Source organism: Telopea speciosissima, chromosome 4 (assembly GCF_018873765.1).
Source record: "Telopea speciosissima isolate NSW1024214 ecotype Mountain lineage chromosome 4, Tspe_v1, whole genome shotgun sequence".
Classification (NCBI taxonomy): Eukaryota; Viridiplantae; Streptophyta; class Magnoliopsida; order Proteales; family Proteaceae; genus Telopea; species Telopea speciosissima.
The window spans coordinates 8,455,706-8,481,105 of NC_057919.1; the positions used below are offsets into that span (position 1 = coordinate 8,455,706).

General features: G+C 37.8%; 2 protein-coding genes across 4 annotated transcripts; both read right to left on the bottom strand.

Annotated features, from left to right (window-relative positions):
• Window positions 1-4,596: 4,596 nt before the first annotated feature.
• Window positions 4,597-5,592, bottom strand: LOC122658278 (zinc finger protein ZAT3-like). Its single transcript, XM_043853201.1, has one exon. The coding sequence runs from the start codon at window positions 5,590-5,592 to the stop codon at window positions 4,597-4,599; it is 996 nt and encodes a 331-aa protein (XP_043709136.1).
• Window positions 5,593-7,105: 1,513 nt separating this feature from the next.
• On the bottom strand, window positions 7,106-25,228 carry LOC122657331. 3 transcript variants are annotated; one of them, XM_043852001.1, is made up of 4 exons: window positions 25,086-25,228; window positions 8,157-8,974; window positions 7,976-8,059; window positions 7,106-7,239 (listed from the first exon to the last, which is right to left on the bottom strand). In XM_043852001.1, exons 2-4 carry the CDS (start codon window positions 8,863-8,865, stop codon window positions 7,172-7,174), a joined length of 861 nt encoding a protein of 286 aa, XP_043707936.1. In that variant the 5' UTR covers window positions 8,866-8,974; window positions 25,086-25,228; the 3' UTR covers window positions 7,106-7,171. The 3 variants fall into 3 exon arrangements, with proteins under 3 accessions (XP_043707936.1, XP_043707937.1, XP_043707938.1); XM_043852002.1 differs by having other exon boundaries at window positions 8,157-9,012; window positions 25,086-25,204; XM_043852003.1 differs by lacking the exon at window positions 25,086-25,228 and adding an exon at window positions 19,437-19,505.
• Between the last annotated feature and the right edge of the window lie 172 nt (window positions 25,229-25,400).

Here is a 25,400-nt window from a genome sequence, read left to right on the forward strand (position 1 = left end):
TCAATCATTGTTTTGCGACTTGAAATATTAATTTTAGAGAGATGATTCTTGTGCAAGCGGTATAAGAGAGCACATTAATAAAGTATGATAAAATGGTATCATATTTAGGAAAATATAGATGTTAATTCATGTGAGGAGGAGATGGGCAGATATATAGGTGCAATTGACCTGGCGGCTTTACAAATTCTCCTTAAGTTTTAATTGTGAGAAGTTTTTTCTAGTCTAATTGATCTTGAGAGTATTTTCATCCTAGCACAAATCTTTGTTAGATGACAAACTAAATAATTCAGTTTTGTAAATTGACCCCCATGATTTTCCACATGTCAAATTTCAGCCAAAATTGAATTGTGTAGATGATAATTTTTTTTTTTAAATGAATGATTAAAGCTACAACAGAATATGCAAACACACAAAGGGTATATAATTGAATATGAGGTTTATGTCCTAAATATCCGTGTACTCGGAATTTCCCCATCACTCTTTCATTTGACAAAACTTGGGGCTGATTGGAGATACCCTCTAGAATTACCGGTCTATAAAAACTTTTGCCATCTAGGTCTTAGGTATTGGTTTAAACAGAAATCAATACTGACCGTGTAAGGCTTGACTAGACCGTTTTACTCCTCAAAATACTGATACCTTTTTTTTAAAGCCATTTTACCCTCTACTGTACCAATACCACCATTGAGGTATCGGTACCATGCTTTTAAATATTGGTATATATTGGGATCTGTATTGGCCACGTTTGATATCGATACTGATACCAATATCAATACCAATGAATTGTATTATCCTATATCGGATGTTCCGCCTTTTTTTTTTTTTAAATGTCAATTTTCAATGACTTTGCACTCTCTATAAACCATTATGTCGATTTGGTATCGACCAAATGTCAATATGCCATTACCAATATGAATTTGCTGATACAATCAATCTAATATTGATAACTGAAAAACCATGATAAATACCCAATATCGATATGTATCAGCAAATACAATACTGATACCTTGACGATGTTAGATTGCCTTTATATAACAGTAGGCTTTTTCTTATAGGAAGGCTCAAGCAAACGACAGTCCAAAACTCAGCAAGTGAAGGAAGAAGTGAAGGCGTCCAATAGAGCTACAACGCATCAAGTTGATTTGCCCCCTAACCATCGTTAGTGTGGTTATAGATCACAAGCAAAAAAGCAACAAGCGAGAAAAACCCAAACCAAGTAGGTGCATGCAATTTGATCAATCGTCCTCTTCATTATAGAGGTATAGGAGTTTTTGCTAATCTATTGAGGATCAAAAGAAATTTTTTTTTTAGAGAATATTCTCTGTTTTGCAGCGCAGGTTGTGCCCAGGCACATGGGCAGCCTGTGAAGAGGCACAGGGTGGTCATTATGCCACGCCCATGTGCCTGGCGCAGCTTGCACTGCGACAAGGAGAACAACATCCCTTTTTTTTAAAGCAAAAAAGGAAAATGAAATTACAACCTTTAAAAAAAAAAAAAAAAAACATAGAGGAGATTTTTGTTAATATATCGTGAAATGAATCACGATAACTTGAAAGTTTTTTTGCATGTGAGGCCCCACCATCAAGATTTTCCACCTAATTTATATGGTTATAATTGGAAGGAAAGCTATCAACCAAAAAAATTAAAAAAAATTGGAAGGAAAGATAGAGATAAATGTGAACGGCAGGCATCCATGCATCCTCATCTCCTTATCTTTGGTTTTTGTGTTTTTCTAAAAAGGGCTTGCAGGCACTTATGGCGGAAGATGACGTGGACCACGAATCGAACGACACGTAAATGGAAAAATCCTTGAAACGTGTGTTCTAAATTCTAATTAGGGTGGAGCGGAGGCTTCGTTTGGACTTTGTAAGGATTCTCCGCCATATTGGCTGAGGCATTCCAGCCTCAACTTGGGACGATAATGTAAAAAAACACAAGAAAGGAAAAGCTCTGATTAGGGTTGCAAAGATAAGGTTATTCTCCGTCCCCGTCACCACTTACTTGTCACATCTAAAATAGAAAAAGCCAAATGGGTAATTTCTAAGATCTAAAGATATAAGAAATAGAAGGAAGAAAGAATGTTACCTGAGCGTGTGCAGTACGTTGCTCCAGTGCCCAGACACAAAGGGTGTGCGAAATGATCTCAACCTCTATGGAAAGGTGGAAATTATCAGGAACATGGTGGCAGCAATGTGTCTAGGCTTAGGAATAACACACTGCACATGTCTAAATAGGGTTTTCTTTCCCAAAATAGAATTACAAAACAAGAAAAAAAAAAAGTGGATGCAAAATAAAGTCAAAACTTAAGTATTTTATAATTAATTAAAAATGAGGATTTTATATATTTATTTATATTAAATCAATAGTAAGAAATCAAACAATATACTCAATGAAGAGAGAAGGGAGAAATCATATTTAACAAGAAGAGAGGGGAGAGAAGGTGAGAGTTTTTTCATAAAATAAAAATGGGAGAGGGATTGCTATAACACTAGAGTGTAGTTTTCCACTATGGAAGGGGGTGGGTAATTGAATCATCCATTAGGGTGAACAAAGAGTGTGGGTCCATGGGTGGAATGGGAGAGGGCGAGTGTAGGAATCTACACGTTGGTATCGTGAACTTCTTTTTCCAATAAAACACTAGGGAGGGAGATCATTGCCTGATTGCACGAACTAAAAAATGTTCTTTTGGCTTGGGGAGACTAAATTAATTCGACCTTTCACTTTAGAGCGGCAAAGAAGACACCTTTCTATATGCCATTAGTTGAAGTTGAGCACGCGTAAGAGCATCCAACTAGAGGTCGCTGCTTAAGACTGATAAAATGTACCTTTATTTAAGGGATTTTCTTATCAACACACCCTAATGTGGCAATAGATTTGTACCAATACTTAATGTAGGGATAAAAAAGGGGTGGTTGTATAAAGTTGAAAGTCATACTATACGACATTTAATACAATTCCTTTTTGAAATGATAGGTTTCCCTGATTAAAAAAGAGATCGAAGAGGGATATACATACGGCTCCTATGTGTAAGCTGGAAGTGATCATTTCAAAAGGGGGAAGAGAGATAAACATTGCAGACGCTAGCTTGCGGTATGCGGGTGGTGTGCCCAATTTTTTCCTTTAAAAATTACATTAAATATTTTAAAGAATAAGACAATAGGACAATTAAATGAAGGTGTCAGATTCTAAACACACCCATATAGGGTGTGTGTGGATCATGGATTAAGGTATCGGTATCAATATTGGATCAAGGGTTAAATCATCGAAAAAATCAATTTTTAATGAAAAGAAAGGGTAAAATTGACTGGTCCAAACTGATACCGGCCGATTTGGATCAATATCAAATTGGTATCGACGGAGTTTGATACCGATATCGTAATCCTTGGTCTGATGGTACCTTTATCGTTGTATTTTGAAGGTTGAACTAGACACGTTCCTTTGATTGCCCATTATCTTATCCCAAAAGTTTTTGACGGCTTTAAATTTTTTTTTTAAAAATGTCTATCATTATGTCATTATCCAAAGATGCCATTGTCATCATATTTTTTGAGTATGCATGTAAAATGATAATATTATCTTCATTAAAAAGTTGTCATTCTAAAAGGATAAGAAAAAATAAGATTACAAATTATTTGAAACCTTGAAATAAGAAATTTCATTATTAAACGAGTCAATTCTTTGATAGATATTATATTATGGACTAACGTGCTTCCACTCCTCTTGCCCTTCTCAGGTGTTCTAAGCAATGAGAGATCAAGGCATTTCCATATTTCGTCTCCCACACACTCATATGCTAAAGAAAATTGACCAAGTCATTTTAAAATAGTGAAAGGAGAATTTCCTTATCCACCATAATTTGACTTTGTGATTGGATTCTTGGCGCATGAGTTTCATTGTTAATTCTCATCTCTTATTATCGAATGTCCAAAATAATTTTCCTAATTAATTTCAAGGGTTAGATACCATGGATTAAGAGATTGTCTCTTCATTATGTTGGTAAAGAAAAACTCAGTCCTTTTCAAATTGGCACTATGAGTCCTCACTATGGGGCATGACCATAACATGAGAAGTGGTTTTAGATCTTAAAATTACATCTTCAATCCAATGAAATTTCCTTGAATCCAACTCTGTTAGATGCTGTGTGGCAAATAACCTCTATTGATACTATTGAGACAAACCCGACAATAGTGGGCTCGAGAATTGATGTGTATTCGTACACGTATAGAACTTAAATGTGACAACAGTATAATCAATGTGTGAGGGTGATATGACACCAATCGACCAATGCGCGAAGGTAAACTCAAAATGTTCTTTAATATGGTTTTAATATTTTTCAGGCTTCTTGTTAATATAACAAATCAAAACAGTGAGTAGATATCAATTCATCAGTTAATTCATTACTAACAGATGGAAAGAAGTGTTAAACCATGGTACATAGGAGTCATGTTTCTGTTTCCCAGTTTTGGAACCAGAAACTGAACATAAGGAGGAAGCTTTTTTCAAGTGGAAATATCTGGTAAAATTGGAGCATTAATGGTTCACATAACATACCCAAAACCCCTTTACCAGGGAGAGGAGAACTTCAAGATCATCTCTTCATATTCCCAATCTCAGGTCCAAAACAAGCCCTGAAGAAGACGAAGACGACGAAGAAGAAGAAGAAGAAGACCCATTCTTCTCTAATGGCGCAGGCAAATTCAAATCCAGATCATCACCACAATCCTCCCTCTTTATGGAAGAATTCAAGTTCAATCCCTGTTGTGGTGACCCTTCTTTCCCTTTCTCCCAGTGACACCTCCTCTGCCCACAAGAGAACTCCCTCATACAAATGCTGGATTGGTGCCCTAAACCCATGTCTAGCTTGTCTTCTCCAGCCAACATCAACTCTCCCTCTCCACTCCTGTCATGTCCATGATCTCCAATGGCGAAACAACCCTTAACATTTTTGTGGCTAGCCCTGTGTCCACCCAATGCCTGATGAGATCCAAAAACCCTTTTGCAACTCGAGCACTCGAATCGACAATTCAATCCTGAAGGACCCGCTACCCCATCAATATCTGAAGAGACCAGTGCTTCATTGCAGTCCCTGTAGCCTCTATCAACTACAGAGCAAGGCGTATTCATAGCAGTTGCAGTTACAAAAGGTCCATTAGATAGCAATATTAAACAAGTTGCCACTTCATGATCCTCTTCAGTGAAATTCTCTGAGAGATTCTCTGAAGGGATTTCCGTCGAACGTCGAGAATTGAGCGGCGGATTGATCCCTCGCCAAGTGCGCTCAGGATGGCATCTCATGTGTCCGAACAGAGCCTTCCACGAGGAGAATTGCTTGCCGCATTCGCTGCAGGGGCGGGCGATGTTTGGAGTAATTGGCTCAGGCTTCTTCCATGTTTTGGGATTCTGCAATGGAGAATCGTTAGGATCAGCAGCGAAGCGGCACATTTTTCTTCTCTTCTTTCTCCGGCTGACCTCTTGGGAACCACTGGGACCGGCACCACCGTCACCGGCGGCGGTCACGGTGATCTGAGGCCTGAAACTTTCGAAGCTTTCTTGCCTCGACGAACTAGGGAAGTCTGTGTTGTCGTTGTTCATCAGTTAGGAAGCTTAATAAAATGAAGGAAATCCACTCAGAGAGAGAGAGAGAGAGAGGGAGACTGAAAAAAAGCTTAACGATGGGGAAGAGGGTCTCTCTTATAGTTTTAACGGTTATTTGCGTTTCCCTCCAAAAGTCTACAAACAGGAAAGCTTTGAATAGGACGGTTATTTTCAGTTATTTGAGAGAGGAAGGCTAGAGGCTAGTGGGGGAGTGTATAAAGGCCAATGAAAATATGACACCTGGACTACAATGCCACGCCCTTGAAGTTGGAGTGGAACCGCTTTGTGGATAAAATTTTTCCGTTAAAAAACCAAGTGGTTGTGTTGATTTGGATTGGAATCGGCTGTGATTGATTCTGATTCTGATACCGATTTATTCAACATAGTCGATTCTTTGTTCAAAACATGGATTTATTCAACCACACCATCGTGACCTATGACAACTAACAAGGGGTGTATGGTTATGATTCCGAATTTTATACTCTATAGTCTCTACAGTCTAGGGTTTCAGTAATCGGTATTGGTATCGGTACTGATCCGATATTGATCTAGATAAATCAGTATTAGTGGAGAATACTGATACGAATCGGCCGGATTAGCCGATCCAATACCAATTCCTCAAACCATGCAACAACTAGATAGAAAAAAACATTTTTTATGTCGCTTGTGAGTTTGATGATTTTTCTTCAGAAGACCACCCCCTTCCACCTTGAACTCAAATCTTCAGATTTCAAATATCGTATTGGTCTCCGTCGATACCATTTCGATATCATTCTAGATCGCCTGTATTGGATAGATTTGCGCTTAGGTGTTAGAATGATTTGAGGGCCACTTATAGGACCTATTGGTACTATTTCATCTTAAAATGAACAGAAAAAGTAGCTAAAATTTTGTCCATATGTTATTTTTTCCATCTCCATTTGATGGTATTTTGGTAATTTTACTAAACAGCAATAAGGATGTAAATGGATAATAAAAAATTCATATCCGATTTGTGTTTGTATCTGGTCAGGGGAATTTGTATTGGACAAATTGGTATCCGGAAACTATTTGAATCTATTCAAAAGCTTTATTATCCGATATAATAATAAAAATATAATTAAATAATAATATTTTATAAATATAATATTTAAAATTCTCTTCTCAGAATGTAAATGGATAGTCGAAAATCCATATCCGATTCCCATTTAGAAGCTAATCGGATGCGAATGCAATGAGTTTAGTGCTATATCCAATCTGTGCTGTTTACATCACTAAATATTAATGACCTTAGATGGGGCACTTCCAATGTAAACCTTCTGAATCAATATGAGTTGCCTTTCTTGTTATTATCAGTTATACAGTTACTGCTCAAGTTTGAGCTCCTCTAGCACTAAGAGAGGAGAATAAATGGTGCACCACAACCACCAAATATTACAGAGAATATGGGAAACTCAAGGGATAATCCAGTACGCTTGGAAAAGCTCATACCACTGATTTTGAACTTCTACCATAGGAAAGAGTTGGAAGCAACATTGTTAGTGTCGTTGCTTATGGCATCTTCTCACTTTTCTGATTGCACTGGTTGAGTAAAAGGTTATATGCTGCTCTTTTGTGAACATTTCCCCAATACATTCAGAATCTTCATTCTATGCAACTCCCTCCCTGCAATAAAGGAAAAGACAAATGAGTGACCTAAACCAGGCCAGATGGATATGCCAGTCGGGGAAGCAAAAAACCAATTAATATACAGGAGTACTTAGGTTGGGGTATACCACTAAATGGGTAAGTCATGCCTAGATATTCCTTAAATTAAGTAAGGTCATGGGAGAACAAATTCATTATCCAAAACATGAGTAATCTGTCAAAAACAGTACTGCAAGCTAGAAAAAGGAGGTGCCCACCTGTACTAACAGTAGGTGAGGTTCAAGGGCCAGCAGTGTTAATCTTATTGTTTCATTAATCTAAATGTTCTATAGAAGTAAAATATAATGATTCTAAAAGCAGTACACATAAGCACATGTAACGTTATTCTGCTTACAATTCCAAACCTACCACCTTTTATGTAGCATTTATTTTATATTAGGCATTAGCCTATCTTCCAGAGGCATTTTGCCTTTGGCATTTCCTTTTCTTATTCCATGATCCTTTGGTTACTAGAGAAGGAACGATTAGAAGAACAGTAAGACAGAGAAAAAGTTATTTCCATTTTTATTTTTTTGATAGGTAGGGGGGGATGTAGGATGTGAACCAGGAGGCTTTAACTCAAGACCTCCTGGTAGCAATGGGCCTTTACGCACCACTAGCTACCAAGTGCGCTAGGCACTTGACCACAAAAAAAACAAAAAAAAAGTTATTTCCATTGTTTCTGTCAAAAAGATGGAGTTTTGTTCTTTTATACCTTCTTCCAACAAAAGGTGGATTGCTCTTTTCTCCAACTCAACAGCCTGTTTGCTACGACCAGCAGCAGATAAGGATCGAAGCACTAACCAAACAAATAAACAGATAAGTCAGCACATCAAGAATTGATAGAACCGTATTAAACAGAACCTTAAAGGCTGTTGAAATTCAAAGAAGATTACTCTGGATGTATTCCTCTTGACTTGAATGGTCACAGTTCCTTAAGAATGTCTGCAGCCTGAAGGACCGTTCTCTCCAGGGCTGATTACTTGCTGGAGGACTAGCTAAAAATGGCCCTGCAGTAGAAACCGCTGGATAATTTGGCTCTTCTAGTGATACTCCATAACCACTCTTCCCAAGAGAAAGAGAAACTGTAGGTCCACCTGATGAAAAAGCCATAGGAGGAGCCATTGGAATGGGTGCAAATGCTGGAAAACAAGAAATCTTGGAGTCGTCCGTCTGTATTTGTCGCCGTGAAGTTACTTGTTCCCCATGGTTAAGCTGCCTCGGTGGTGGGCAATCAGCGGTATTTTCCATGATTTCACAAGTGCTGCTCTTTCCTACTTCTGATTCAGATTTTCTTCGTACGTACACAAGATGTCCATTTGCATTATTATTGCTTGAGGACTGATGACCAGAGGGGCTTGTGGGGCATTCAGGTGTGGTTCTCTTGATTCCAGAAACCTTAATAGCAGCCATAGTCTGTCCTCTATCCTTTAGAAAATGAGAGCTTCCAAGAGGAGGTTTTGGTCTGAGTATGTTATCATTCTGCAAGTCTCTCAGTGCTGTTTTCTTTACTGACAACTGTTGCTTGTCAGATCTGGGCAAACCATGTTCTTTGTTGGACAACCCCAAGTCATTGGTTTTAGGGTCAATCATTTGTTGAACCATCAGGAGTAATCAACTTCTTGCAAAAAATTCTCAAGATCCTTTGCAGCCGTCCAAGATTAGAGCTCAACCTCAATATGTCCAAAATGCAAGCATCTTCCCAGGTTTCCTTCTGCATTTTCCCTATATAGATTTAGCTATTGCAAAATTCTATGATCAAAAATAAAAAAAATGTAGTAGACATGAATTATGTAAACAGCTTTTAAGCTGGAGAGTTAACTGTAATCACATTCTCAAATGAAAAGGTTTAACTGTTTTTTGAACATCACCTCAAGCCATGTACACATTGACTATAATGGAAAAAGTGGAATATCAACACATTCTCAAACCAAACTAGAGACCAACACCATGACAGCTTTTCATCAGTTGAGGTGTCAATGGGTGATGCAGAATCCATGCACCAGCAGTAGTAACCAAGGAAGGAGAAGACGACCCTGTGGTCAGAATTGGGGCCTAACACAGCCTGGGGTTCCATAATTCTTCGAGAATCTGGCCTGTGGCTTGAGCATTCCTGGCTCCTCCTGGAATCAAATTTCTAGCAAGTTTTTGAGTCCTTTTTTCCTATTTTGATTGTCATTCTCTATTCTAGTTCAGGCTAGATTAGGAAATTAAAGAACCAATCCTATTAAAGTCAGTTTCTTTTATTTACCGAAGTCCTAGTCAGTTTAGGACTCCTCCACAGCAGAGCTGGTCATTGGGGAGGGGTGCTAGAGTCAGTTTGTGATTTGTATTTCCTTTCCTATGTTGAGTCTGAGACAGCTTTACTTAATTCTATAAATTAGTGTGAAGGGCTACTGACGCAGAATTCCAGCAAGAAGAGAAGATGGGCCTGTTGTTATGGATTTGGTTTAGTTTGTTGGGTTCAACCATAGTTGTCAAACCGTTGCCTAGGCACTGCCTAGGCGTCCGGGCTCTTTCTTGGGTCCAAGGTGACATCGCGCCTTGTTGACACTTCACAAGTTTAAGTTGGTTTATATTTATTGCTTTGTTTTTTGATGAATGTGCTTATATTATATCCCATACTTCGTTTATTATATGTTGATTTTCTCATATTAGGTTATTATTAGTATAATTATATCATATTGCATTGACATAGTCTCTATATTGCATATAAGCATAATTATATCTAATAATCATTGCTATATTACATATAGTAAGTAATATACCGCACATCTAGGCGGGCACTCCTCCAACGCCTTGAGTCACCTAGTCACCTTGACAAATATGGGTCCAACTGAAGCTATAATTTAAGTTTTGTTTAAGTTTGACTAAATTTGAGTGCCCAATGGATTATATGGACCATGGGCTTAGTACTTTTTTAGTTTTCTATTGTAATGGGCCAATTCTCTAAGCCCAATTATTATGGATTTAGGATACAGAGTGACTCCCTTGGAAATAGCAAGGGAATCTTACTAATGGAACATATAGGAATAGTACTAAGACCTATTGTTTCTTTTGGTGCTCTTCATAAGCAAAAGGCATAAAAATATACAATCCAAATACCAGATAGATAACTATCTATCACATACTTTCATCACCCATTTGATCTAATTGTTACTGTCTCCCGACTTTCCCTTGAAACAATCGGGATTTAGGTCCTATATGGGATTAAGTAGTTAGTTTCTATTCTGTAATGTTCTAGAATAGCTTAGACCTAAGTTTTAAGGGATTCCTCCTACCATACATAGGGGTTTCCTATTTTTGTGATTATTATGAAGTTATAAATAAAGGAGAAGGGCCACAAACCTCCCCTACGAATTGAGTTATTGTGAAATCGGGTTTTCCCCACTTTGGGTCAGTGGTGGAGATGTTCCTTGGATTGTGGTGATGCAACTCTAACTCTGTTGTGTTGAAGCAATAGGAAGGTTAAGATTAGTGGTGATGTCCTTCCCACAGGCCTAGTGTTGATTCTAGGTCATATCCCTTCTCATCTTCTCATTTTCCCTTGATTTATCAGTAATCTGATCATAGTTTTGCTATGTTTTCTGTGTTTTCATAACTAAATACAGTACATGGATTCAGAAAAATCTGTTGCTTTTCTGATTGTTAAACTCTAGTTTTCTGAACTGTTTTTTCCTGCTGCTGCAAGTTTCCATTTTCCTGAACTTTATTAGCTAAGCACAGGTATTGACTACTAAGGCCAGATTTGGTATGATTTCAATTTCAATTTCAAATTGATTTCATGAAATAGTCAACAAATAGATTTTTGGTCATGAAATTGAATTTGTTTTGGTTACAGTAATCTGAAATATCTCAAGAACAAGAAATCTGTAACAAGATCATTAGGAGAAGGAGGATGGTGTTTTATTTTTAACATGAAATTACTGCTTTGCCCATCAAAAAAACATGTGCTTATTAAAGAGCAAGATTGTAATATTGGGGCCGGGGATAGGAAGGGGTGGTGGCAGTGGCGGTGTAGGCAGTGGTGGTGGCGATGGTAGCGGTGGTGGTGCTGGTGGCGAGGAGGTGGTGGTAAGACCATTAGGAGGAGGAGGATGGTGTTTTATTTTTAACATGAAATTACTGTTTTGCCTATCAAATAAACCCTGTGCTTATTAAAGAGCAAGAGTGTAATCAATTTCAATTTCAAAATTGAAACAGCTGTTCAGCTATTTCAGAATTTCTACTCCATTTAATTTCTATTTCGTTAAAATAAGGTGCAAAAATCAAACCAAACAATTTCTGAAATAGAAATCATCCCATGAAATTGAAATAGAAATCATACCAAATCAGGCCTAATTCTGTTTCAGCACTGGTTTTCATTCTACTTTCCATTCTGTATCCAGCGGATTTAGCTGATGATGCAAAGGTGGATCACTCATCCGCGGATGCCTAGATTCCTGCTCCCCTTGATTTGAATACCCATTCCTAGCGGCAACTACTGGCCAAACGGGACAAGTGGGAAAAGTGAGGCTTTTATTGGTTACAGGAGGTATTAAATGAGGACTTCTTTCTCGAATCCCGGGGGTATTATTAGCATAGTTGTCACGGCGTCTAGGCGACCCAAGACGTTGGAGAGGGTCCAAAATCAAGGCGACACCAATCCGATTTCTGTCTCTGTTTCTATTTCTGAGTTTCTAAATCTGAGTGGCTATTTTCTGAAGCTACTATTTTGGAAGTTTCTATTTATCACTGCCATATCTCTAGATCCATCCATTGGATCTTGGTCAAACTTTGAAGGATTATTCCTCTTATCTATAGTGCTACTACTTGACCACGTTTTCAAGGCCATCAGATCAGTCCATCTCGAGTTATTGAAAATCTTACTACTCTGGTCCTAAGGTTGTGTCCTGTGATCCTTACCTGTGGTTTTCATCTGAACCTACTTTTAGGTTAACCAGATTGCATTAGCTACTGCCCTTCTTATCAAATTTTCAAGGGAATAGAAGCTGTTGCTTTGCCGGTTTTGAGTATTTCAGACCTGTGCTTCTGTGGATTCAGGAGTGGTACTTAGTGGATTCTGAGTGGGGCTGATGTGGATTCAGTAACTGAATCTGGTGTATTACAGGACTTCAGTTTAGGAGGATTCCTGAACTGGTTCTTCAGTCCTTTTTTATGTCTTTTTTTTCTGTCAAGTTTCAGGTCAGAATAAACTATCCCATACACCCTGCAATTTTACTTTCTGTAAATTTCTCTCTTTCTGATTAGTTAGTAATTCAAATACCTGTTGCTGAATTGATTTCTGGACATATGCTGCCAATATCTAGGACTTCTCTTAGCTTGCACATGGAGGGTTTCCTAATTCTGTTATTTCTTAGTTTATAAATAAAGAGAATGGGCTACACAACTCCCCCACAATTCTGAGATTTAAATTTTAAACATAGCTTTTGCTTGTTAGTTCTGTGAGATTCAGAGCTCCTTGCCGTGAGATGCAGTGAAGCAGCTTGGTGGGATCCCAAGGTTGAGTTTGATGGGATGCCAACTCGTAGGATCAAGTGAGCCTCCTGATTCATATCTTCTTTTCTCTTCTCTTTTCTTCTTAAAAAGGTAAATCTGAAATTTTCTATCCTGCCCAAGTCTTTTCCCTCTCTTCTCAATTTCTGCTTGCTTTTCTGATATGCTTATCTATTACATAATGTTCTGTCCAGTCTTCTTTCAGTTACTGTTCAGAATTTCCTATTTCCAGTTCTAGAGTCGATATTTGCTTCAGATCTGAGAATTCCCATCGATTTAAAGAGAGACCGTTGTTGTTCTATTCTGAAACTTTCTCTAACCTGGTGTTCTTGTTTCTACTTTCTAAATCTGGTAGTTACTATTTTGACAAGCCTCTAATTTTAGTAGTTTTTAATTTGAAGCTATTAACATCAAGATTGACAAAATCTAGTCATGTTTCTTTTTTGACTTGGTTTTGGACCTTTGGTAACCTGCTATTTTTAAGAGTACCCTATATCTTTCAATATAACGATTAGATCAACATAAGATTTTTACAACCTTGTTCTCCTTGACAAATAGACCATTCAACCAGAATTTCATGCATATCTGAGATGTTTAAATAGAGTTATCTGGTTTTCCCTCAATTCGAGTTCTGTCCCTATACTTGTAATCCTGTTGCAAGCTGATCTCCCACTTGACTTCACTGATTTGAGATGCCCTGTTTTGACCTTCTTTTCAAGAATCCCAGTTCCATCAACGTAAGTCATAGTCAGGTTCATACTTGGGCCCATATGTTCAAGCCGATGTTCTGCCCATGTAGCCATCGACCAGCAGTAATTAAGGGAGATATTTTGAAAGATTTGTGGGTCCCATAGGCCTTGCATGGAGAAGAACTTTTAGAAGATCTTGTGGACCCCAGGAAAGATAGCTTAGTTGAGTGACGATCTTATTGCTGGCATAGTTTAGTTTCTATTTAATTAAGTTTCTGTATTCCCACGCATGGTTTGGGTTACTACTTTTGTAAGTTGTAATTGCTTTCTTATAAATACATAAATAAAGAAGGGGATCCTATCCCATGGTTTTGGCAAAAAAGAATGTGTCGAGTCTTCCTCTTCAGAGGCAGCAGCTCCTGTCGTTATTAAGCAGTGGCAACCAAGGTGGTGGTTCCTTGGCTGGTGGGTGGTGAAGCCTGCTGCAGGCCAGTGGTGGGAAGCCCTGGTCATATCTCTTCTTTCCCCTCTTATTTTTCTATCTTCTCTCTCTTTTCTTCTTCTACCCTACTGTTTCTGTCAATTTCCAGCAACCTTCTTTGCTTCTATTGTGGTCATCAGTAGGTAATTTATTTCCCTCTTTGTCTTTCTTATTATATCTTTAATATACCTCTCTGTTAGTCATTTTTATGCAGGATTCTCTTCTGTTTTTCCCCTGCGTTTCTGTTTTAAACCCTATTCTAACTGTGGCTTTGTCATAATGTTTCCTCTAATCCAGCCATCGGATAGGGCTCAAACTTTAATCAAATATTCCCCCTACGAGTTCTTCCTTCGACCAGAAGTAGGGGGTCCGTCTAACCTCTGGTTTGAGAGTAATCTCTGTGCGTTTTCAGTAACTAAATTCTATCTTTCTAGTTATAAATTTTGTTCATCATCAGGATTGGCTGATCCAACCATTGGTTCAAGCTGATCTTTGGAGTATATGATCCTCAAGTTCTAGGCACTGTTCTATCTAATTTTCAGCCCCATCCAAGTGTTGGATGTTCAGTTATTGATTCAATCTTATTCTTGTCTATTTCTATTTTCTACTTATTATTCACTGAGTTACTGTCCTGTGGGAATTGTGTTCTATTAACCTTATCTTATCTACCCTAGAACACATCAATTCCTCTATATTTGAGCATCTAACCGAGGGATTGCAGTCAAGTTACTGGATTTCTTTTAAATCTGATTCTGTTCCTTATCCCTGAGTGTGACTAGAAACCCATTAATGGGTTAAAATGAATAACTGGTGGATTTGCTCCCAAATGTCAGATGTAAGGTCTAAATCTGTATTCGCAATCAATATCAGGTAGTGTATAGAACTATATTTGTAATACAGAAAACCCATATAAGTCCAGGTTCAATTTAGGCAGCCCATTGTGCCTGCTAGGCATCCGCTACCTGGCTACATCGGAATACAGTGAGGTTTAAGCATTTTATTATTAAAATAATTAAACTGAATATAGTAAGTAAAGTGCTAGTATTATAAATCAAATTGCAGTGCCAGTACTTTAAATCCAACTTATAATGATTTTTTAATATGAATTTTTTCATCTAATCGCATTTGTCAAAATCTACCTATACCAATCAATAATTTAACTGGTGGCCAACCGATCAAGGTTATTTCTGATATGGACAACCTTTCAGGAGCGACCTTTTCTGTGGTAGATTCGAGTCCCTTGAACATGAGACACATAGTAAATCATGGCCATCCAAACTTGTCCTAGGGGTGAGGACACCAATTCTGTTACAAACCAAAAAAGTTGTCAAACTATGATTAAGTACACGTTAAATACCAGAGTATTTAGGAATATACGAGAAAAAATAATGAGATGTATCTGTAATGTGACATACCGTATCAATGTCTTCGATGTATCTGGTCACAATCTATTTACTAGGGAACTTACCAAAGAGGGAGATTTGAGTAGGATCAACAACTATGGTCGGATTAATTTCTATATTTCTATGTTTAGATTAATTTCTGTTTGAACCTCTTGAGGATTTATGTGAAACCAATGTAGGTAGAAATCGTAGAATACAGTTATCTTCCTAGACATACCCTGAACCCTACCTATTGACACCAATATTCATAAGGACTGACTATAAAAGGATAATGCAAGGATCCTGATTGACAAAAAACAATTTTTGTTGCTTAATTCTATGAAAAAAAAAGTAATCATGCAAGTTTGGAAACCTAACGGTTAAAAATAAAGATGAACCAACTCCACTATGTCAAAAGCTGCCATAGAAAATCCCTACAAAATTCATGGATGGAATCACACTAAAAGAAATAAAAGGACCTTTGTAAATAACAGAACAAAAGAAAACAGGATCAACAAAACATAAAGCGGAGTTAAGTGCAGTGTCTTGAATGAATCATAAGATAAACAGGTTAGGCCGTTGAACAAAGATTTTGCAAACAGGATATAGCAACAAGAATACAAATAGTTACCTCAGCCTTTTGAAAAAGATCCATTGAGATCATACATCAAGCAAGTGCAAAAAATATGCTTCAGTAGCATACAAGTCAAATATGGTATGCTACACATAAAAATGTCCTATAGTTTTGTAAATCTAGCAATAGCCAGTTAGATTTTACAGCAATGTCTTTATACTTCGAGAGTTAATGGCTGAACCAAATTAGCAAGCTAAGCAGCAGATGAGACCAAAACATTTAGACAACGGCTCTAGGATTCAAACTGAATCCTTCAGTCTTCAGTTGCCAAGCCATACACTTACATCCTCGTGTTCCTTTAAGGTACCACCCTCATAAGGCTTCCAAGCAGGTGGATCACCAAGTTCGATACATATGGCAACTCCTCCAAAAGTGGGTTTCCAATACCTTCCATGAGTAATCACTAACCTGCACGGTGGCCTAATCATCACTTTCCTAGTACTCATGGTTCCTTCTTCATCTTTCTGTCATTGTTCAACTCATAACAATTTTTATTTCAAGAAAAAAGGGAACAATATAAAGTCTTTTTGAGTGACCCAGGACTATTTTAAACTAGTGTACTAGGTTTTCATAGCTTTTGGCTTCCCTTTCTATTTACAACTCTATACCTAAACCTTTGATCTCTTTAAAAATGAGGGGAAAATGGAAAAAAGAAGAAGAAAAAAAAAAGTTTCACATTGTGAGTAAATACACAGTTCATCACAGGAACCCTGTGAATTCAGCTTTGGCATAGGAACTCTGTGAATTCAGCTTTGGCATAGGATTAGACTTTGGCTCCTTTTGTTTTGTTGTAATTCTGGAAACCAGGATATAATGAAGAAGACAGAAGATTTTAGTCTACCTGTTTTAGGGATAATGATATACAGTCTATAACGAAAAAATGCATTTTCCAGAAAACTAGCTTGCATGAGTACCGATATTCAGATTAAGTACATAATTTTTTGTAAGTGCTTTGATCTAACTAACCCTCACAGACTAAATTTCCAGAAAATGTATCGAATGTTATTATAGGAAACAAATAGAGACTTTACATTTGCAGTTTCTTTTTGGTATCAGGTTCACCTTGAAGGCTATCATTTTCATTATTATTATTATTTAAATAGACAAAGCAATATAGTAAAATGTAAGTACAATGGGTATATACAGGGTGTCACAGCATTCCAGTTTGCTAGATGATTTAGTTATAATTTTATATTTTTTACCCAAATTGAATCCTGAACCCATCTAACGATTTGCAATTCATCTACACCTTCCTCTAATCATTAGTTCCAATCAGATCTAGATTCGTCACTTTCTCGTCTTGATACCAACAAACTCATTACACGCTAATGTCCAAAAAGGGATCAACAGCTCTGATTCTAGAAGCACAAAGGCTCCAAAGCTTCAGCTTTTCTTTCCCCCATAGAAACCAAAAGCTATCAAGCACGCACCTCTTTCAGAAAAATAGTCCCAAGAGAGGCAGTATAGAAGATGTGAGAAAGAGTGAAATATTCCCCCCACCCTAATGGTGATTTAGTTTGACAAAAAGGGTAAGAGTCTAATGGGACAAAAACCTCTACCTCATAAAAAGTACAAGGGAGGGAAGTAGAAAACAAATAATAATAATTGAAATAACAGTAAAAAATATCAATATAGGGGAAAATGCCATAATATGGCCCATGGTCCAACTAATTTTACCACAAGGCAGGGTCATATGGTAATTCTGGCCGTTGGATAGATAGGTCAACATTCAGATGGGCAACGTGTCAAGTTTCAGACCAAAATTCAATCAAATACCCTCCAAATTATGTCCATGCACACTTACGGTACTCCAACCACTACTATACATTCTCCCATAGTACTGGATTTTCCAAACCTTCCATTTGCTCTTGGCAAACTCTGTTCGGACTAAAGCTTGACATATGGGTGGGAAACGTAGGGGTCTACCTGTCCACAATAGTTGGGCCTCATCTGACATGCCACATGGCAGATATGGCAAGGGCCGTCAAGATAAGCTTCCATTGGTAGTTCAAGTAGGAAACAACAACAATAACAATAATAAATCCCACAAATGACTAGTAATAAATATTTGGATCTCTAGATTAGCAACAAGTTGTAAAAATTGAAGCAAGAAGAGGATTAGTCTTACTAGTCCACCTCAATATGTTTCCCTTTCATTAAAAATTGAATTATAGAAATGTAAAACTGCAGCTCGGTTGTCACAAATCTGCTCATAGGTAGTATGGTTTCCATATTAACAACAGCTCAAATATTCTACATGAATAGTTAGGCCAATATTCAGTTTACCTAACAAGATGAATATTTGATGATTGATGCAGTATCACTTGGCTGATTGGACCGGCCTGATGGGCTTTGGATATCTAAATCCAGACAGGACCGGTCCAATGGTTTTTGGTCCAACAAGGGTTGGAAGTAGTATATCAGTTTATTTAGTAGTTTATTTATTTCAGTCTTTTATTTGTTTTGGGTTGATTACATAGGAGTTTGATAGAGTTTGAGTTGCAAGTTATTTCAGTTTTGTAATTAGAATAAGAGTCTAGTTATTTTTCCCTTAAAAGACTTGCATTACCCCAACAATGGACACAGTGAATTGACTAGAAGTTTATTGGGTTTACTCTGTGAGAGTGTGTGATTGTGTGATCTCTTTCCCTCTCCCTGCAACTCTGATATCCCCTTCTAAGATTTCCTTCCATCCTAACCGGCCCTCCACCATTGATCATATAAACAACAGGCCCCAGCTTCCCTGAAATTGAACTTTTAGAATGTTCCACTTGGAAAATTATTCAAGCCCTAAAAGAATCATCACTTTATTGTCCCCTTGGAATTATCTTAAATTCCACATTGCCCCCCAAAGCAAATCTTCTTTTAACATCCTCATGGCTCTTATAATGCTAGGCTCAATCTAGTATCAGTTAGCAATACTCAATGCCAATAAGCAATAAAGGCATCAGATCCATAACAATCTTAAATGGTGGTCAACCAATTTTTTTGCTAACCAAGCTGCTTTATGTGACCACATTCGCATTAACACCACATTAACATTATCATGTCTCATAATTATGCATCCTCTTTTACTACATGAAAATTTCTCAGACATCAGTTAACTACTTGTGGCATTGTTGGTCCTAAGACAAAGACCATATTGAATCTTTCTAAAACTTATGGATCACAAATTCCGTCTCTACCTCGTGTCGCTTTACAAAGTTTTTATAGTGTGCCCCTTGGAAATTGTTAACGCCTAAATAGAACCATCACTTTGTTAAAAAGGGCGTACCCACTGCACAAGGCTCCCACCACTGTGGGGTCTGGGGAGAGTCATAATGTATGCAGCCTTACCCCCGCTTCGCGGAGAGGCTGTTTCCAGAGACTTGAACCCGTGACCACTTAGTCACAATGGAGAATCATCACTTTGTTTCCTCCCTTGGAATCCTAAATTCAACTATGCACCTCCTTGGCATTTTCGGTCCCTAGACAGAGACAATGTTGAATTTTACATCGCATATTGCTTAAAGCAATTTCTCATTTGACATCCTCATGGATGTTATGAATGTGCCAACCAAAGTCCTAGGTATCAGGGCTCAATCTAGGATCAATTAGCAATGTTACAAGGTCAGTTGCCTGTTGAAGTATAAAACTTGATGGTGCCAGCTGGTCCAGCTGATAAAGCGTGTGGCATGTTGTTGCCAAGACCTGAGATTGAGTTTTGCCTTCACGTTACTACCTACCAAGAAAAAAATAATTGTGCAGACTTCAGTCAACCATAGTTGTGACGGCGTCATGGCGATCCAAGTCGGTGGAGGGGTGTCTGATCGATATATCAACACGCCGCCCGCCATGGCGATCATGTCGACCATGGCAGAATTGTAATTAAATCCAAAGTTGAATGGCAAAGTAGAATGGCAAACTAGTAGATAAATCAAGATTTATAAGAGCAATGGCAGAATTGTAATTAAATCCAAAGTTGAATGGCAAAGTTGAATGGCAAACTAGTAGATAAATCAAGATTTATAAGAGCAATGGCAGAATTGTAATTAAATCTGAAGTTGTAAAGGAGTGGCAGAACTGTAATTTAATGGAGTTAAAGAGAAAACTGAATGGGTTAAACAGAATAACAATAGATAATATAAGGGGTTTTATATAAATAATATAAGTTGTCCTTACTTGCAATTTTAAAGACTTAATGTCTTCTTCAACCTTGCAATAACACGATAGAAAGAGAGGTAGAGAGGCAGTGAACTGGAGTAGTTCCAGCAGAGGAAACTCCTTATGAATTCTCCCTGCTATTTCTGGAACAAAATCGCAGCACCAAGGTCTGCCGATCCCAACGAGAAATAGCCCCAAAATTCTACTGGCAACCGAATGGTGAGATCTGAAATCAGATCTGGCGGATGTCTTAGTTGCAGGTTACTAAACCAAGGCTAAAATAGGAGATTTTGGGAAGCAGGGAGTGGGTCTAAGGTTGGGGAAGAAACAAAAAATTAAAGAAGAAGAAATCAAAGAGGGAAAGAGAGGCAGGAAGAAGACATCGAAGAGGGAAAGAGAGACAGGACGCCATGGCGTAGGTCGATATGCACAGATCTCCAGAGCCAGGACGCCATGGCGACGATATGGCGACGCCATGACAACTATGCAGTCAACTACTTTAGCTTGTCCATCAGTCAAGTTGTTGATGCTTTGGTGCCTAATAAAATCTGCATATTTAGCTTCTAAGCTAAAATTCAAGGTATTTGATGAAACAAGCAATTGCACAAGCTAGTTTGGAAGCCTTTTTTGTCTTTAAGCATGGGAAGAAATGTGACATCCTTAATAATCCAAAGGCTACCACAAGAAAAGAATCAAAACCACATGCCTCTCTAGTCCTAAAACAATGCCCAAGTTGAGACCTTCACAACACTAATAGACCACAAATATAAATTGGTGCAGTATTACATTTTTTTATCCCACCTGTTTGGAGATCTACAAGCATACACCACTAAATCATCACTCAAACATCTTCTTATAATCGAGGCCAAAAGAATCATCCCCCTGCAAAAGTTTAAACATAAACAAGTACCTTAGAATAAATACCCACCTTTGAGGCTAGATCTAAGTGTAGTGTAATCGGTCCTGCTTATAATTTTGCAATAGCGGGATAAAAATCCAAATTAGCATTGGCTTTTTTTGGTTGCAAGGGAAATTGAAAAGGGAGGGAAGTGAAGTTATTTGATCATAAAAAGGAAACTTTTGTAATTATTATCCAACATGATTATCCCTACATGATTATTATACTAATTCCAAATCATTTCATATTTGGTTATTAAATTTCACTTTACTAAAGCAAAATAAAAAGTATATCTAAAAATATCATTACAAATATGGTAAGATATTTAAATAATTTATACAATCATGTTGGATAATAATAATTACAAAAGTTTTCATTTTAAAGACAAATAACTTCACTACCCTTCCCTTTAATTTCCCTTGCAACCAAAAAGAGCCATAACCATTTTAAACTCTTTGAATCCATTCATCGGTATTAACATAGAAGACAATCAAGCAACCTATGCCCAAGCACATTTGCAACCTTGCCCTCCACCTCAAAGTGACATTTGAGGACAAATGCTAACTCTTGACGAGAGGGACTTGTTTTGCATGTTGGGCACATCTAATGTACTTTAAAGCCATAAACTCTTGAGTATAAAATAAATCAGGTGTGGCCGTGTGTAACCCATACACATAAGGTCCTAAGTGGATTACTTTTTTTTTGCCTTGTATTGGTTCTTGTTAAAATAAGAAATAGGGTGGCCTCTTGATAGAGAACACCAATTGGCAATATGTGACACACCTCAAGACACTTCAAACAGCTTCTTGAAGACTACTAAATGTAAAACAGTTTTCTCAGTCATTTATGGATGCTTGCTTGGTGTCATAATCTATAAAGATACCGGGCATTTATGTCAGACCCCGCGGTAATCAAAATTTTTTTTGGAGTGAATAAAAATTCATTACGAAAGAAGAAGAAACAAGAGGAGACCCCGGAAGGCAAGGATATACAGGGCACCAGGCCCAAAGAAAAGAAAAAATATAACGGCAATCCTACATTAGAAGGAGTGTGGGAGGCTCCAGAAGCAAACAATAAGACGATTTTTGGGGGAGTCAACACATCTGAAGGGCACAGTTGCAGGCTTGCATTTGACATCAAAAGAAATGGAGTCCCAAATCTGCTGAATAGATTTTGAGTTGGAAGTACATCTTCTGAGATTTTGCTCCATTCAAATATGGTGGATGGCAGCGCTAAACACCAGCTTGCCCACTCTGTCACAAACCGAAGAACCTCCAAACGTCACGTCAACCTAGATGTACTCACGCTGAAATGGAAAAATCCTTCGCCTGCGGGGCCAGCAACGAGCAAGAAGGCCAGTCAAAATCGTGGAGGGGAAAGGGCAGCCAAAGAAAAAATGGTCGATATCTTTAGAGGCATTCCAGAAGAGGATACAGGAGAGAGAGACTGTGATGTTCTGCTGCGGTAATCAGTTTTTAGTTGTTCCTAGCTGTTATGTTTTAGTCTAATTAGTCATCTACTACAGCAAGGACTGAAGTGTCTTCTAGTCCTTGTGGCTTACAGTATTGTAATTTTTTTATCTATTTTATCTATAAATAAAGTGTGGGGAGGAGACAATTTGGTGGTGGATCCTCAGGGATCTGCACTTCAGGATCGATTCTGGAGGACCACCAGATTGAAATCAAGTTGTGTAGGACCAAAGTAGAATAGGCTATAAGACTCTAAGGCTGTTGATGGTGTTGGTAATGGAAGTAAGGGGTGAGGCTTTGAAGGGAAGAAGAAAGAAGATGTATTTTAATGATAAAAACAAAAGATACATTTGGAAAACTAGAGGTACACTAGTTGCCCACCGTAGGAGTCCCACCTAGGCACACCAAAAGAGATCCACTTTTGGCCACTTTAGTTAACAAGCAAGAATTCTTAAAGAGAGTTTTTTTTTTATATTTTAAATTCATGGTTGCCAAGAGAGGCTCCCACGATTTTCTTTTATAGCCAAGGCATGGAGGCTAAATGCCTCTCTAAAACTACAAAAAATATAATAAAGAGACCTTTGGAATTCCAAGACAAGGTAATTCCCAACAAGTCAAATTGAGAAGACCTAAGCAAAACATCAAAACTTAGCATTAGACTCTAGCCTACTACTTAGGAAATTGAAAAGACTAACAATTAACAAATAGTCCTAGGAAATAGAAAAAGGCTCATAATCATGCCTTGGAATACAAAAAGACAAATACTAAAAATGAGGAGATATTCTAGCGGCTTTCTAATAAGGCCACTAGATACACTTCAGCAGAATCGCAGGGCCAGAATTGCCCTGGCCAGCCTAGGCCGAAAATGATGGGCTAGGCTTGGCTTGGTGCTGTCTTGGACCAACATGTGGACCAGATTCTAGACAAGAACCTTGTGAACCAATTTCTCCCTGCATCAAGAAGATTGTCGATGTATGGTTTGTTTCTCTTCCATGTGGCAGTCTGTTCTCTCCTTTCTTCCTTACTTCTTCTTCTCTCTTCTTCTGCTTTGGTAGTGCTGGTTTTCTGTTTCTGATATAATTACATAGTCCAAGTAGGCATTTCCCTTAATTAGACAGTCGGTGGAGGGTTCAATGTTCATGCTGAAGCTCAAAAATGTGGCCACCCATTGAAACTCTAGGATTTACTAACATTGGTGTATACTAATTAAAATAAACATAACTTTGTTTAGGCTTAAAAAAACACAAGGATACCACAAATCCCAAGAAGATTATACAAGCAAACATGAAGAATCTTTTTCTCCATTCTCTTTTTAGTATTGAAATAAGTTTCCAAGTCCTCCACACCCTCAAAACTCCTCTAAGATACTCTCGGAACTTCCTCCTATCATGACTGTGAGCCAAATTGTAGAAAGATGGTAACATACAATTTTGGAGTCCCATGACATGGGTTGGTTACTGAAACTTGTCTCTAATCTTATCAATGGATTGATTGACTATCCAGATACCTTTTTTCATGATAAGAAAAACAGGAATAAAAAACAATCAAGATACATTCGAAAGGAGAGTGCACTCAGTATATCATCAAGAACCACATCTGAATAATCAGACAAGTTCCTTCGCCATAAAAGGCACTGATCACTATTTTCAACAACATTTTTTACCCCATGCAATTATATGGATGTTACTGAAGCTCTAACCTTACTATATAAAATGACATCGATGCATCAAAACAGACATTATGGAGAAAAGGGGGGGGGGGGGACAGAAGGGAGTGTTGAACAACATACCATAGTACTGAAAGTGAAATGCAAAATTTTATAACAATTTCATCAAAAAACCCATCATGAAAATAGAGAGCTCCAATTCATCAAAGAAAACAGAATGAACCCCCAACACCCCTCCACCCAGAATGAAAGGGGGAAGGATTCCAAACCCAGTCCTTTCCTATTATAAATCATGCATCTGGATAGTTCAAGACTTCCAAATTTGATAATCAATTTCACGTGGAACACCTTTGCAGAACCAAGCTATGCAAATCTTCTGGAAAAAAAAATTCACAGTATTCTAACGAACTGAGATAAATTTTGAAATAGTAACACCATGTAACTTCTCCAAACAAAAAATTTCAACAAGACCTACAACTTCGAGTTCCGGCTTACTCAATAAGTAAAACCAAGCAAAACAAATCCCCACCCCAATCCAAACAAAAAAGAAAAGAAAAATTCTGTCTTATAATATTAAACGAACTGAAACACAGAATAGAATTTTAACGGAGACTACACGGGTTAAATTACTCCTCTAGTCCGAAGCAGAAAGCGCAAAAGACACTACTCTCCAACTATCCTTTCACCATCACTCCCAAATGAAGTTTCATCGAAACCCAAAAAATAACGTAATTATTTAGCGAAAAAATGGAAAAGAGGAATGAAAGCAAGCCCACAAGAACTTCCTACCAGCTAATTCTTTCAAGTTTTCTATCAACGAAAATAGAAAAATCCACCAACCAAGGGGGTGAAAAGGCAGAATGCATTAAGAAGGGGGAAAGGAAAGGAGATGAAGTCGAAAACAATAAGGAATTTTGAATCGAAATAAACAAAGAGATCTGCAGAAAAAACTTGTTCAGAGTATCACCTCTAAGCATTGCATCCGATCGAAGAGACTCCAATTGAGAGACACGGCAATAAAGCGAGAGCGAGAGCGAGGGATTTGAAAAAAAGGAAGAATGGTGAAAAGGTAAGGAGGATGAAATGTTGGCTCCAACGGAACCAAAGGAGTTTTTCAGTTCGTTTAAGAAACTGAAATTTGTTTGTTTTGGGTTTCTGTAATTAATTATTGCTTTAAGTTTTTTGACGATTAACCATTAATCACACGATTAATATTATTAACCTCAGTATACTGGCGGGAAACCGTGTGCTCAATTATTTTGTTTCATAAATCATAAAAACT

Coding starts and splice junctions, on each gene's coding strand:
- LOC122657331 (XM_043852001.1), bottom strand. CDS start 8,865: ATGGTTCAACAAATGATTGACCCTAAAACCAATGACTTGGGGTTGTCC. Junction 8,060..8,156: donor TCAAGAGGAATACATCCAGA/GTAATCTTCTTT, acceptor TTGTTTGGTTAG/TGCTTCGATCCTTATCTGCT. Junction 7,240..7,975: donor CCACCTTTTGTTGGAAGAAG/GTATAAAAGAAC, acceptor CCTTTATTGCAG/GGAGGGAGTTGCATAGAATG.
- LOC122658278 (XM_043853201.1), bottom strand. CDS start 5,592: ATGAACAACGACAACACAGACTTCCCTAGTTCGTCGAGGCAAGAAAGC.